The following is a 15,272-nucleotide window of genomic DNA, read 5'->3' as shown; positions in this document are numbered from 1 at the left end:
TCCCCCACTTGCTTCATATGCCTTGCCTTGGTTCAGTCTTTTGTCAGTATGTCATCCCATATATATCACATTCCTCCACTTTCTTGTTGTGCATCCCTGTTACCCTCCTTCATGTTCAGGCCTCAAGCACTCAAACACTAGTCCATTCCATCTTTCCATCCGTTAGATTTCTTCCCACTCCATGACCCTCTCCACTTTTGACACGTGTCTTTGTTTACCTCTCCTTTAAAGTAGACACTTGGTCCATACATCCTCACCCTCTCCTAAAACACTTCCCTAATCAGGTGTTTTCTACATTCATATTGATGACCATGATGCATTCACAGGCTGCCTGGGATCGAGCCTGCACAGGTTTGGAACCTGGTTGTAGCAGTCATGTGGCTGTCAACCCAGCTGTTCATCCTCCCTTAGGGATTGGTCATTAAATTGGGTACCTGGCTTAGGCTTGGGTATATATGTATATACAGCCTTAACGAGGTAGCCTTGATTAGGGCATTTTGTTGCCTTTGTTATCACATCTAACAAAGGAACTCTCAGTTTCCATTCTTCCATACACCTTACTAGTGATACTTAGCAGGCTGTGATTCAAGCATTCACATTTGCCCTTGCCTTTATAACATACTGCCATTTACAACAGACTTAATCCATAGTTCTTATATCATTATTATAATTGAATATGTAGGAATTTTCCCAGTGTGATGTGCTTGAGCTTATTACTTTTTTCTATTTTATGATATCTTTACTCAGGCATTAATTTTTTTTTTCTATTTTAGGATGCTTTTGCTCGGGCATTTGTTCAGCACTACAGTCGGATATCAGTCATGCTGGTGCAGAGTACAGATTCAGAAACTTTGAGCAACCGTGTTGTTCATGTTTCTGTCCAGCTGTTCTCTGATCAAGATTTAGCCTACCGTATGACTGACTCATTCCATCTCCTTCATGTGATGATTGTCAGTCTGAAAAATATGATGAAATCTATATGTGTGCCATCCACTCTTCATGGTAAGTTTTCAGAAACAATCATGGTAGCTAGTCATTCTGCTCTGTACTCTCAAATCTGGGCAATTTCATACATTTAACAAATGAAGTCTGCTGTCTCTGAGAATCTGTTTGTTTATCATTCTATCTCAAATAGTATTGAAACAAGAATATGTTTATATTTTATGTATTCAGTTGTGTACACACATACATCATTATATCTAAAACATGCCACTTCATTCAAGTTTTCTCTAGTCAGACTTGCACTCCAACCAACCTGTCTCTCTGCACTGCTAAAGTTAGTAACCTTGCTTTTATTCACATGTACTCTCAAGTTGCTCCTTTCACACACTTTCCCAAACTTAGACACCAACTTCTGCAGCTCCTCACTCAAATCTGCTGTCAGTGTCATGTCATCAGCAAACAGCATCTGACTCACTTTCCAAGCTTCCTCACCCCCTACACACTATATACCTGCCCCTCTCTCCAAGACCCATGCATTTACCTTCCTCACCACCCCATTTGTTTATGGATGGGGTTGTTAGGGAGGTAAATGCAAGAGTTTTGGAAAGAGGGGCAAGTATGAAGTCTGTTGGGGATGAGAGAGCTTGGGAAGTGAGTCAGTTGTTGTTCGCTGATGATACAGCGCTGGTGGCTGATTCATGTGAGAAACTGCAGAAGCTGGTGACGGAGTTTGGTAAAGTGTGTGGAAGAAGAAAGTTAAGAGTAAATGTGAATAAGAGCAAGGTTATTAGGTACAGTAGGGTTGAGGGTCAAGTCAATTGGGAGGTGAGTTTGAATGGTGAAAAACTGGAGGAAGTGAAGTGTTTTAGATATCTGGGAGTGGATCTGTCAGCGGATGGAACCATGGAAGCGGAAGTGGATCATAGGGTGGGGGAGGGGGCGAAAATTTTGGGAGCCTTGAAAAATGTGTGGAAGTCGAGAACATTATCCCGGAAAGCAAAAATGGGTATGTTTGAAGGAATAGTAGTTCCAACAATGTTGTATGGTTGCGAGGCGTGGGCTATGGATAGAGTTGTGCGCAGGAGGATGGATGTGCTGGAAATGAGATGTTTGAGGACAATGTGTGGTGTGAGGTGGTTTGATCGAGTAAGTAACGTAAGGGTAAGAGAGATGTGTGGAAATAAAAAGAGCGTGGTTGAGAGAGCAGAAGAGGGTGTTTTGAAATGGTTTGGGCACATGGAGAGAATGAGTGAGGAAAGATTGACCAAGAGGATATATGTGTCGGAGGTGGAGGGAACGAGGAGAAGAGGGAGACCAAATTGGAGGTGGAAAGATGGAGTGAAAAGGATTTTGTGTGATCGGGGCCTGAACATGCAGGAGGGTGAAAGGAGGGCAAGGAATAGAGTGAAGTGGAGCGATGTGGTATACAGGGGTTGACGTGCTGTCAGTGGATTGAATCAAGGCATGTGAAGCGTCCGGGGTAAACCATGGAAAGCTGTGTAGGTATGTATATTTGCGTGTGTGGACGTGTGTATGTGCATGTGTATGGGGGGGTTGGGCCATTTCTTTCGTCTGTTTCCTTGCGCTACCTCGCAAACGCGGGAGACAGCGACAAAGTATAAAAAAAAAAAAAAAAAAAAAAACCACCCCATCTATAAACAAATGAAACATCCATGGTGAGATCATACACCCATGCTGCAGACCCACCTTCACCTGGAATGACATACCATCCCCTCAACCCATTTGCTCTTATGCCTTATTTTCGTGATAGAAACTCTTCATTTCTTCTAATAGCTTTCCTCCCACACCATATATTCACGAAACCTTCCACAAAGTATCTCTATTAACCCTGTCATGCGCTTTCTCCAGATTCATTAATGCCATATACAAATCTGTTTCTCTAAGTATTTCTCACACACTCTCTTCAAAGCAAATACCTGATCCATACATCTTCTACCACTCCTGGAACCACATTGTTCTTCCCCAGTATGTTGCCTTGTGCATGCCACCACCCTCTCAATCACCACTCATCCATACGGCTTATCAGGTACCTTTAATTCAAACTCTCATCTTTGATCCCCTTTCTGTTGAATAGTGGCATTGTACTTGCATTCTGCCAATCATCAGGCATTTCACCAAGATCCTTACCTACATTGAAAGTTCTAACCAACTGATCAACAGCACAGTTACCTACTTTCTTAAGAAATTCAACTGCAATACTGTCCTCTCCAGCCCCATTGTCACATTTCATCTTATGTAGGGTTTTCACCACTTCTCTCTTCTCCATGCCTCTTGCCATGACTTTTTTCACGCTGCATACCTCCCTTACCCAAACACCCTGCATCTGTCACCTTGTCATCAAACACATTCGACAATCTCTGCAAGTATTCTCTCCATCTCTGCACCTCATCAATGCTTTATAACACATCCCCATTTGCCCCCTTCACTAGTATTTCCATTTGTTCTCTTGTTCACTCAGATTAAATGCATAGTACACTTAGAATTATGGGGATACATGAAACAAAGCACAAAGATATGAGAAAGATTTATGGTATGTACATTAGTGCTGTAAAAGCTGCAAGGAACAGAAGTAAGCCAAGGAAGATATGGATAGATGTGATAAGAGAATTGATTAGGGCTAGGGATATTTGCAATGAAGATGCCAGACAACTGGTTGGGAATGGGATGCAATGTAAGAGTTTTATGCATTGAGTTAGTGTGCACTGAGATGGTTTCACTTGTTGAAATAAGTTGGTGTACAGAATGAAAAAGCAAGAAGAGCATATGCAAATGGGGAAGTCCATGTTTCACTTTAACATGCTAGGAATGGGTTGAGGGTTTGTACAAGTAATTTTATTGCTATGTTTACGTAATCCACCCAATGAAAAAGGGGAATGGAGATATTGATGATAGATTGTTTTTGTGACTATTTTGTTTATTAAAGTTTATTCTTTCTTACACAGACAAGCTGCAGAATTCTCATAGAGTTGTCAACTGTGCTGACCATGTTATGAAGAACCATTGCTACTGGCCATTGGTGTCTGACCTTAACAATGTTCTTTCACACAAACCCATTGCCATTAAGTTTATGAGTGACCCAAGGCTGATACAAGAATGGTTCTCATTTTTATCGATGTTTCAAGGTAAGAGTATGGAAGTGCAGTGGAATGAATTTTGTAAATGACATGATAAGCAAGAGCTAGATAGATAGATTGTTTGAAAATTAAAAGATGGATTGCTTGATAAGTAGACAGACTTAATAGATAAGAAAAATAAATGTTGAGAAGCATTATGTTGGGTATTTTACTTCCATATTTTGTATTTGTGTTTGAGCAGTTACCTGTTTGTCAGTAAGGAAAGTAAGCACTGCTTTGCATCATACAGCATGTAGAATTTTTCATTGCAGTCCACATTTATTTCATCTTTATTTAGTTTGTTCCGCATATCATTTACTCCCTTGGATTAAGGCTCCCCTCTGATTTCAGAGAACTCCTCTTACTATATATCATTATTACCCCAGAAACTTAAAGGTCATTATCATATTTTGTTGTATCTTCCATTCTTTTAAAGTAGGTAGATTGAGACTACCTGTTTTCCCCAAGTAAGTTGTTCATTTACATCTTATACCATCGTCATTCTTTGTATGTGTTTTCTCTCCTCTGCAGTCTGTCCTGTGAACATGAGAATAGGAATATTAGAGTAAGGACCTTCCAACCCTTAGTATTTCCATTGAGGAAGTACTGGCTTTCTCTTAGCCTTTGCTGACAACTCCAGTGTGATTGTGTTAGCTTGCTTGTTTCAGGGCTGTCTTCATCCAGTTGACAACAAGCACTCTGATGACATCACTGACATTCTCACTTCTAGCTTACTAGAGCACACTTCCCATACTGATCTTTTGCATCCCATGGATAAGTATCCTTATCCGTATTCTTTCTGAGCATTAGAGAAAAGATCTTCATTGGGCTCTTTTTTCCATTCCTTCTTTCAGGAAGTACTGCTGTAGGGGAGGATTTCCAGACCCCTGTCCCTGCCCCTCTTAGTTGCCATGTACAACATGCAAGAGATACTTGGGGTATAGATAAGGTTGGACGCAGGAGGGTGGATGTGTTGGAAATGAAATGTTTGAGGACAATATTTGGTGTGAGGTGTTTTGATCGAGTAAGTAATAAAAGGGTAAGAGAGATAGGTGGAAATAAGAAGTGTGGTTGAGAAAGCAGAAGAGGGTGTTGAAATGGTTTGGACATATGGAGAGAATGAGTGAGGAAAGGTTGACATGGAGAATATATGTGTCAGTAGTGAAGGGAACAAGGAGAAGCAGGAGACCAAATTGGAGATGGAAGGATGGAGTGGAAAAGATTTTGAGTGATCGGGGCCTGAACATACAGGAGGGTGAGAGGCTTGCAAGGAATAGAGTGAATTGGAAGGATGTGGTACACCAATGTGCTGTCATTCGACTATACCAAGGCAATTGAAATGTCTAAGATAAATCATGGAAAGGTCTGGGGCCTGAATGTGGATAGGGTGCTGTGGTTTTGGTGCATTACATATGACAGCTAGAGCCTGAGTGTGAATGAATGTGGGCTTTTTTTTTTGTCTGTTTTCCTGGCGCTACCTCATTGAAGCAGGGGGTAGCAATGCTGTTTCCTGTGGAGTGGTGTAGCACCAGGGTTGGATAAAGGCAAGTGAGGTAGAACCAGGAAACAGACGAAGAATTGCTCATCCACTCATATACACATATGTATACTTAAATGCCCATACACGCTCATACATATACATATCAACAACTACATACATACACGTACACATATGCATATATACACATGTACATATTCATACTTGCTTGCTTTATAAACTTCCAGGCACCGCCCCGTCCAACAGGAAACAGCTTTGCTACCCCCTGCTTCAGCGAGATAGCGCCAGAAAAACAGACAAAATAGGCCACATTCGTTCACACTTAGTCTCTAGCTGTCATGTTCAATGCACCAAAACTACAGCTCCCTATCCACATCCATATATATATTTCATCAACCCTTAAGTGTTTATTATTTGACATAAAGTGATTATCTCAAAGGTCACTCCCCCAGAGCACCCATTTTCCATAGACTTTGTACCTTGCCAGCCTATGGTTTTGCCAACCGTGTGGTCTTCCGTAACGCCATTGGTTGGCAAGGAACTTCTGTGTTCTTGTTTTGGCCTTATTTATGTTTGATTAATTTGCTGAATGTATTTTTATCCATGAACATTAATGCAATTCTAGTAAATGCTGGCAGACAGTTAGTTTGTCTCCTCAACTATTCTTATAAGATGGATTCTAGCAACAGGTTAGAGACTATGTCTACCAAGTCTTCCTCACACAAAGCTCCTAGAAGCTAATTTTCTGATAGATGATTTTTCATGCTTTCATTTGTGCCATCTGGGTCTTCATCTTCTCATCTGAAGTTTCACTTCTAGTATTTAAGTGTCACTCACCTTTTCAGTTATACCTCCAACATAACATTTTGCATGTGTATTATTGCTCTTTTCACTTCCCCCCCTGTTGTTTTTGTCCTCTTCCACAAATTATATCCTCTGTTCTTATCTCTGATTTTACTATTAGCAGTGCTTCATCTCCAGTCATTTGTTTGAAGTGCTCTCTCTCTTACAAACTTCATTCTGTGTTAAAAGCAATATCCTTTGTTGTTTGATGCAGTTATTCCTTACACACTCACCTCATACATTTTTGTATCTGTTTCCAAAATAGATTGTTATGCTTCTGATTCTCATTAATTGTCTTGAGATTCATTTGTTTTCCATTTATTCATGTGCATTAGTTTCTTTATTTCTTTACTCAGGGCAGTGATATTTTGTACTTTTTGCCCTACAATCATCATTTTCTTTTTGAAGTTTCAGCTCCATCCAGACTCTTTATCCCTTCTTTTCTCCAAGTAGTACCTTTCTTTACTCAGTCTGTGCCTACAGTTACACAATTTTTTTTTTTTCAGGAATGAATGTCAATGTAAGGGAATTGACACAGCATGTTGAGTTTGAACCACAGACATATTATGCAGCTTTTAGTGCAGAATTGGAAGCATCTGCTTCTCCCATGTGGGCTCTTGTTTCACATCTACGTGATTCAGAAACCAGGCACTACACCTTTTCAGTTCTCAAAGAATGTCTCCATGCTCTCAACTACTGGTTTACTGCTGTTGGGTTTTCACATTCTGACCTGGTATGTATGTATATGAACAAATATATTTAATCTTGTTTATATATTTCTAACGCTTGATATATGTATAAGATATTTTCAAATAGTACTAATTATGATTTTTTTTACATCATTGATTGCACATCTCAGAGATTTCATGCACTATAAAACTGATTCACTTCCCTTGGGTTTTCAGGTTTCTAATGTGTTATGTATGTAAATGAAATTGTCATATTTAGCTATCTAACACCAAAGTATTAGATATGAAAGCCAGTGATATGCAGTAAAAACAGCTGTAAATATTACTTACAATACTTCATCCCAAGAGGTTGAACTTTAATCATACTCTAGATGTGTATGAAAACCCTAAGCTCTTGTTAGATGGAATGAAAGTGAGTGAAATGACAGGCTCAAATAAGTTTTATCCAAGGATATTTAAAGAAGGTAAATGTAAATTCGTTCAGCCCTTGAGTGTGCATTTCAGTGAACCACTCTGTCCAAGAAAAGTTCCAGAGGATGGAAGTTTGCTCATGCAACACTGATATTCGAAAACTGAAATATGTCCATGACCAGATATTATAGCCGAATTAGTTTGTAATTGGTTTACATATTGAGGCCATCATTTAAGACAAGATCATATATCATTTAGAATGTCACTTGATCATTGAATCTCAGCATTGTTTATGATGAAATTGATCATGTCTGACAAATCTGCTTGATTTCTTTTATGATATAATCAGCACATATATATGTTATGTCAGCTATAAAGATTTTCAGAAACCTTTTTATGAATTTCCATACCAAAAAAAAGTACTAGCAAAAGTTAAGTCACATGGTATATGTGGTGTTGTACTTGGGTGCTTTGAAAATTTGTTGACCATAAACAAAGTGATGATTCTTGGTCGCACCTCTGAATGGTTAGCTATGATAAATGGTGTTTTGCATTTATCAGTCTTGTGATTAGTTCTCTGTCACATACATAATGGTGGTACTGATAATGGGCTGTGTTGTAAGATATCAGAATACCGACAATACTAAGTTGGGAAATAGAGCTGCAACAAGCGTTTGATGTGTGCATCTGCAAGCTGACATAGACTAACTTATGGGTTGGAATCACAGATGGCAAGTGAGTTTTAATGTTGATAAATGCATAGTTTCACACATTGGTAAATTAAATGAAAAGGTGAGCTTGGGTATGAATTTTGCGGAGCTGATTTGCAAAAGATGAATCATCAACCTCACTACAAAGATACAGTTTTGAGAAGTTTCTGACTCCTGGAGGTCTGAGATTAACAAAATGTAGACATGGAAACATTTACAAGCCAACTTATAACGTTGCCATAATTCAAGAAGTGAGATTAAAGAAGCAGCATTAGTAGAAACGTTGAATTTAAGAATACTGAAAATTACAGGAAAATTCAGAACATTGATTTATGTAGATGTTAGAGTGACTGGTGGGCATACATTAGTCGAGATAGTTTGCTCGCAACGTTTGGTGAATAAGTGAAGAGAAAAGCATGAAGATAAAATGTATAAGATTGTATGTAGTTAAAGAATTACAAGATGTGTTGAAGAAATACGAGTTTTTTGTTTGAAATGGAAGTTGAATGGCAGTGAGAGCATGATGATAGAATCCTAGGAGTTGTATGATTGAGTATACAAAGGAATTCAATCAACAACAGACCATTAGTTCCTTTCAAGGCTGTTTGTTATAGTAAAAGAAAAATCAATTACTCATATATTAGTGGGTTCCATGAAGTTAGGAATTAACAGCACATGGGTAATATGCTTTATAGTGGATTGATGAATTGGATGTTGAAATAGTACTGAGATTGGTGAAGTGCAGCTGTATTAATGGGTACTAAATTATGAATGAGTTAAACTTTAAACTTATAAATGAAGTGAGAATCACTGGAGGAACTTAGGTCTGTGAAGGTAAAACATGGGTCTATAAACAGGGAATGGGAAGCTACACAAAAGAAATTGAAATGCATTGGCTTGATTGGCATGTGGGAGGAAAGGAATTTTTAAGAGTGGTAAAGTGAAAGATGGAGTGTCAAAGTTGTATGGACATGTGAAAAGAAATGATTTAGAAGTAATAGAGTGCATGGAATGCAGTAAATGAGAGTAGAGATTGTAGACTAAAGGTATTGTGGGAAACCAGGGAGACTTTTTGGGGAAGAATGTGCAAAAATATTTTTTGTATGTAATGTTTAAAGATTATCCTCCATCATTTACATTTCTGTATAGGATTAGACAATTATTTGATATTTGAGAAAAATTTTAAGCTGTTTGAAAGATATTTAACAATGTAGATTTATTGACGTAATGATAGATTTGTAGAAAATATTGATGCCAGTACCTGTATAAATGTCCCAGCTTCAATAAAAATAACTTCTAAGTTTAACTACACAAGCCTTGCTCACCATCATTTTATGGAAACATGGCATTTAATTTGATTAAATAGTTTAATAGTAGTAGTTTTATTTGGTAATTATTTTGATTTTCATACTATTCATAGTAATTTTTTAGGTAATTATATTGATGTTCATACCATATTGCCATTATGTGAGTAAGGGATGATGCTCCTTAGTTCTTCTGAAGGTGGTCGTGATGTTTTTATTTTCTTCTTGTAGGGAGACCCATATCAGGTATCTTTTCACCTGCCACTGCACCGGTATTACTCTGTGTTCATGTGTCAGGCTATGAAGGCTCAAGGTGCACAACTTGATGAAGTGCTTCCTCCCCAGGATTTACTGCATCTGATAATGGTTCACCCTCTAAGATTACAGGTGAGGTTGGATGCAACAAAGTAGGAGTAATTTTAAGATGTAAAGGGAACAGAGTTTTTGTTGAGTTAAAGTAGAAGTTGGAGGAAGTGTAGTTTAAACTGGGAAAGATTAAAAAGTTGTATTTTGCTTTGAAATATTATCCATACACATGGAGTTGTGGGTATTATTTATTTTTGCTTTTTTAGTCATTACATTGTGTCAGTATCCCATTCCAGTAAATCAGTTTTTTGCTAAACTGGTATGAATGGAGACCTTGGTCTCCAGGTGATGAATCAGCTTAGTGTGTAAATTGAAAAAGAACTGATTTTTAAGTGTGGAGGCTCATGTTTCACTTACACTTGACATGCATTACTGATGATGTAAATAAAGAAAATAGAATAAATAGGATGAATGACATTGCAGAGGTTGTGTGTACAGTATCTACTCTTTTACATTGGAATTTGAGTGGTGATAGATATATATGTAGAAAGAAATAGTGTAGAAACAGATATAGATAGGAGCTAAGAGAATAGTATAGAAACAGATATAAATGCCATCCCATGCATTTTGTACTTTATTTGATAACTACCTTGTTAGTGGTAGTGCAACAGTGGAACTTTTTTTAACAAAACCTGTAATAACCACTCATTCTGAGGAACCACAGTAACTCTTTCCTGTTTGAAGGAATGGGATATGCCACTCTACTTTTAACTTTTGCATGAACTGGTTGTAATTCTTGTCCCACAATATAACATAAATACACGACATGAGCCTTCACAAAATCACCTTACGTAAACGTAAAGTGATTTTGTGGAGATTTTCTTTGTTCAGCCTTTCAAACACTTTTCTAATTAAGAAGACATGGTCCTCCCATTCTAGAATACATACAACACAATATCATCAATATTTATAGAACAGTTCTCAACACCATGCAATACTTGTGTACTAACATGTGAAATAATTGTATTGATTATCATTGTCAGAGGTACTTAGAAATGTTCAAGTTCTGTTGTAGTTCTCGCTGTATCAACCTCAAAAGATTTTTCTTTTCCTGTCCAACTTTAACTGAAAATTCATAAGCTTTCATTTTTATCATTTCATTTATCAATCACCCTGTGTCAGAGGTATCATAGGATAGTGGGCACATACATTTATCATACCAAGTTGACATACTTAAATCTCCCATGATCAGCAGGTTACACATATGTGATATTTTTTCCAGCAGTGATAAGAGACTGATTGTGTTATGGGTAAGTAGTGGAATCAAGCATCAGCTGGGATTTCAAATGAGGACAGGAGCCTTTAAGCATCATATGATACATAGATCTGTGAGGAATGCAATGTATCATGAAGCTGAAAGCATTGAAAGGGTTAAATGCAGCCGGAACAAGTTGCATAAAAAGAAGCCTCATGGGGCAAGTGGAAAAAATCTGGGCTATATGTATTAATGATGAAAACCAGCATAATCTGCTTATGAGTAAGATGTTGATTCAGGATAAGTCTATAAAAGTTTGTAGAAAAGTTTAAAAAAGTATTATATGAAAAGGCTCTTGAGCAGAAGATTTTGGTAAGCCATGTATTAGTTTGAATGATATATAAGAAGCTTTCCAGTTTCCAAACATCAAAGTTAATAGTGAAACATCTGGTGATGGAATGAAGCAGTTAAAGCATTCCCTTTCCAGTTAAAGGAATTGATTTAGGGAAAGCCCTTCTCTCTATGAGACTGGTGCATTGAAACAGAATGCCTCAGAAGGTCGTTATTGCAAGAGAGGGAAAAAACCATGACTTGAAGCCACCAGTGAATACTTACCACTACTGCTTGGCTGGAATACTGCCAGAGATCTCAAGCTAAAGCCTTTACAAGTGCATCACCTAGAGGAGACTCCAGGAGCATCTTCCTGTCATTTAGCCTTCCACCATAAAGCCTGGATGACATTTGTCATCATTGCAAAACTGGCTGTCTTGATGTGTTTGAAAATGTCATGGTAAAAGTGCAAAGAAAGTTGGTGGTAATAAAGTGGATGAGGGTGACTTGGAACAGTTTCCCAGTTTCCTTTATTGCATTTATAAGATTTGTCAAATGAAGATTTATTGAATCTAGAGTCACAGTGAACTGAAGAAGAAACTCGTCTTGATAAACCATACCAGTGAGTGTTAACTGAAAAAATTAATGTTGAAAGCTATTAAAGAAGCAATGACTGTTTCCTGCAAGGATGATCCTTGGAGAGACTGCAGTCCTGCAGTCCCTTAGTTGTTAGGCTTCTGGCTGAAGCCATTTATTGTCATCTTTTTTAGCTGATGAATATGTCAAACAGCCTTTGGAAAAATTCTCCAAGAACGAACCAAAGCTGGTGAAAAAGCTACTTGTGTACACATCTAGTTTCACTCAAAAGTGTACTTACACTTTCATCTGTGGATGAAGAGGCAGAATGGTCTACCCTTTCATCCACCTACCTCCGCCACTTGGTGAGAGTTCATGTTGTTCATACTGTTCTTTATACTATGTCAACCATTGTAAGTGTAACTTGAACTGTGTATTAATTTAATTCATAAGAAAAATATTCCAGTGTTATGTCCTAAGGAAAGTAATTACATTTATACATGGGTTATTCTGTGAAAAATTGCTTTTAGTATTATGTCATTTTCTTTTATGAATTATGCTTGAAGGGTTATTCTATGAAAATATTTATTTTATATATATTTGGAAATGTCTGGGGAGTGAAGTCAGGGGTTAGTGAGAGGACAAGAGCAAGGGAAGGAGTAGCAATACTCCTGAAACAGGAGTTGTGGGAGTATGTGATAGAATGTAAGAAAGTAAATTCTCGATTAATATGGGTAAAATTGAAAGTTGATGGAGAGAGGTGGGTGATTATTGGTGCATATGCACCTGGGCATGAGAGGAAAGATCATGAGAGGCAAGTGTTTTGGGAGCAGCTAAATGAGTGTGTTAGCGGTTTTGATGCACGAGACCGGGTTATAGTGATGGGTGATTTGAATGCAAAGGTGAGTAATGTGGCAGTTGAGGGAATAATTGGTATGCATGGGGTGTTCAGTGTTGTAAATGGAAATGGTGAAGAGCTTGTAGATTTATGTGCTGAAAAAGGACTGATGATTGGGAATACCTGGTTTAAAAAGCGAGATATACATAAGTATACTTATGTAAGTAGGAGAGATGGCCAGAGAGCGTTATTGGATTACGTGTTAATTGACAGGCGTGCGAAAGAGAGACTTTTGGATGTCAATGTGCTGAGAGATGCAACTGGAGGGATGTCTGATCATTATCTTGTGGAGGCTAAGGTGAAGATTAGTATGGGTTTTCAGAAAAGAAGAGTGAATGTTGGGGTGAAGAAGGTGGTGAGAGTAAGTGAGCTTGGGAAGGAGACCTGTGTGAGGAAGTATCAGGAGAGACTGTGTACAGAATGGAAAAAGGTGAGATCAATGGAAGTAAGGGGAGTGGGGGAGGAATGGGATGTATTTAGGGAATCAGTGATGGATTGCGCAAAAGATGCTTGTGGCATGAGAAGAGTGGGAGGTGGGCTGTTTAGAAAGGGTAGTGAGTGGTGGGATGAAGAAGTAAGAGTATTAGTGAAAGAGAAGAGAGAGGCATTTGGACGATTTTTGCAGGGAAAAAATGCAATTGAGTGGGAGAAGTATAAAAGAAAGAGACAAGAGGTCAAGAGAAAGGTGCAAGAGGTGAAAAAAAAAGGGCAAATGAGAGTTGGGGTGAGAGACTATCAGTAAATTTTAGGGAGAATAAAAAGATGTTCTGGAAGGAGGTAAATAGGGTGCGTAAGACAAGGGAGCAAATGGGAACTTCAGTGAAGGGCGTAAATGGGGAGGTGATAACAAGTAGTGGTGATGTGAGAAGGAGATGGAATGAGTATTTTGAAGGTTTGTTGAATGTGTCTGATGACAGAGTGGCAGATATAGGGTGTTTGGGTCGAGTTGGTGTGCAAAGTGAGAGGGTTAGGGAAAATGATTTGGTAAACAGAGAAGAGGTAGTAAAAGCTTTGCGGAAGATGAAAGCCGGCAAGGCAGCAGGTTTGGATGGTATTGCAGTGGAATTTATAAAAAAAGGGGGTGACTGTATTGTTGACTGGTTGGTAAGGTTATTTAATGTATGTATGACTCATGGTGAGGTGCCTGAGGATTGGCGGAATGCGTGCATAGTGCCATTGTACAAAGGCAAAGGGGATAAGAGTGAGTGCTCAAATTACAGAGGTATAAGTTTGTTGAGTATTCCTGGTAAATTATATGGGAGGGTATTGATTGAGAGGGTGAAGGCATGTACAGAGCATCAGATTGGGGAAGAGCAGTGTGGTTTCAGAAGTGGTAGAGGATGTGTGGATCAGGTGTTTGCTTTGAAGAATGTATGTGAGAAATACTTAGAAAAGCAAATGGATTTGTATGTAGCATTTATGGATCTGGAGAAGGCATATGATAGAGATGATAGAGATGCTCTGTGGAAGGTATTAAGAATATATGGTGTGGGAGGCAAGTTGTTAGAAGCAGTGAAAAGTTTTTATCGAGGATGTAAGGCATGTGTACGTGTAGGAAGAGAGGAAAGTGATTGGTTCTCAGTGAATGTAGGTTTGCGGCAGGGGTGTGTGATGTCTCCATGGTTGTTTAATTTGTTTATGGATGGGGTTGTTAGGGAGGTAAATGCAAGAGTTTTGGAAAGAGGGGCAAGTATGAAGTCTGTTGGGGATGAGAGAGCTTGGGAAGTGAGTCAGTTGTTGTTCGCTGATGATACAGCGCTGGTGGCGGATTCATGTGAGAAACTGCAGAAGCTGGTGACGGAGTTTGGTAAAGTGTGTGGAAGAAGAAAGTTAAGAGTAAATGTGAATAAGAGCAAGGTTATTAGGTACAGTAGGGTTGAGGGTCAAGTCAATTGGGAGGTGAGTTTGAATGGAGAAAAACTGGAGGAAGTGAAGTGTTTTAGATATCTGGGAGTGGATCTGTCAGCGGATGGAACCATGGAAGCGGAAGTGGATCATAGGGTGGGGGAGGGGGCGAAAATTTTGGGAGCCTTGAAAAATGTGTGGAAGTCGAGAACATTATCCCGGAAAGCAAAAATGGGTATGTTTGAAGGAATAGTGGTTCCAACAATGTTGTATGGTTGCGAGGCGTGGGCTATGGATAGAGTTGTGCGCAGGAGGATGGATGTGCTGGAAATGAGATGTTTGAGGACAATGTGTGGTGTGAGGTGGTTTGATCGAGTAAGTAACGTAAGGGTAAGAGAGATGTGTGGAAATAAAAAGAGCGTGGTTGAGAGAGCAGAAGAGGGTGTTTTGAAGTGGTTTGGGCACATGGAGAGAATGAGTGAGGAAAGATTGACCAAGAGGATATATGTGTCGGAGGTGGAGGGAACGAGG

At 38.8% G+C, this 15,272-nt stretch overlaps 1 protein-coding gene across 5 annotated transcripts in view; it reads left to right on the top strand.

Moving 5' to 3' along the window:
- The window catches only part of Ubr3 (Ubr3 ubiquitin ligase), a 169,377-nt gene that overhangs the window by 77,826 nt on the left and 76,279 nt on the right, over positions 1-15,272 (top strand). For all 5 annotated transcript variants that reach the window (XM_071676245.1, XM_071676244.1, XM_071676241.1 and 2 more), the window contains exons 10-13: positions 774-1,002; positions 3,906-4,085; positions 6,924-7,150; positions 9,763-9,918. In XM_071676245.1, the coding sequence (XP_071532346.1) occupies positions 774-1,002; positions 3,906-4,085; positions 6,924-7,150; positions 9,763-9,918 (792 nt within the window). The remainder of the gene's footprint in view (positions 1-773; positions 1,003-3,905; positions 4,086-6,923; positions 7,151-9,762; positions 9,919-15,272) is intronic.

This window comes from Panulirus ornatus, chromosome 22, assembly GCF_036320965.1.
Source record: "Panulirus ornatus isolate Po-2019 chromosome 22, ASM3632096v1, whole genome shotgun sequence".
NCBI lineage: Eukaryota > Metazoa > Arthropoda > Malacostraca > Decapoda > Palinuridae > Panulirus > Panulirus ornatus.
Note: the sequence above shows the minus strand (reverse complement) of the source record. Positions and strands in the feature narration are given on the sequence as shown.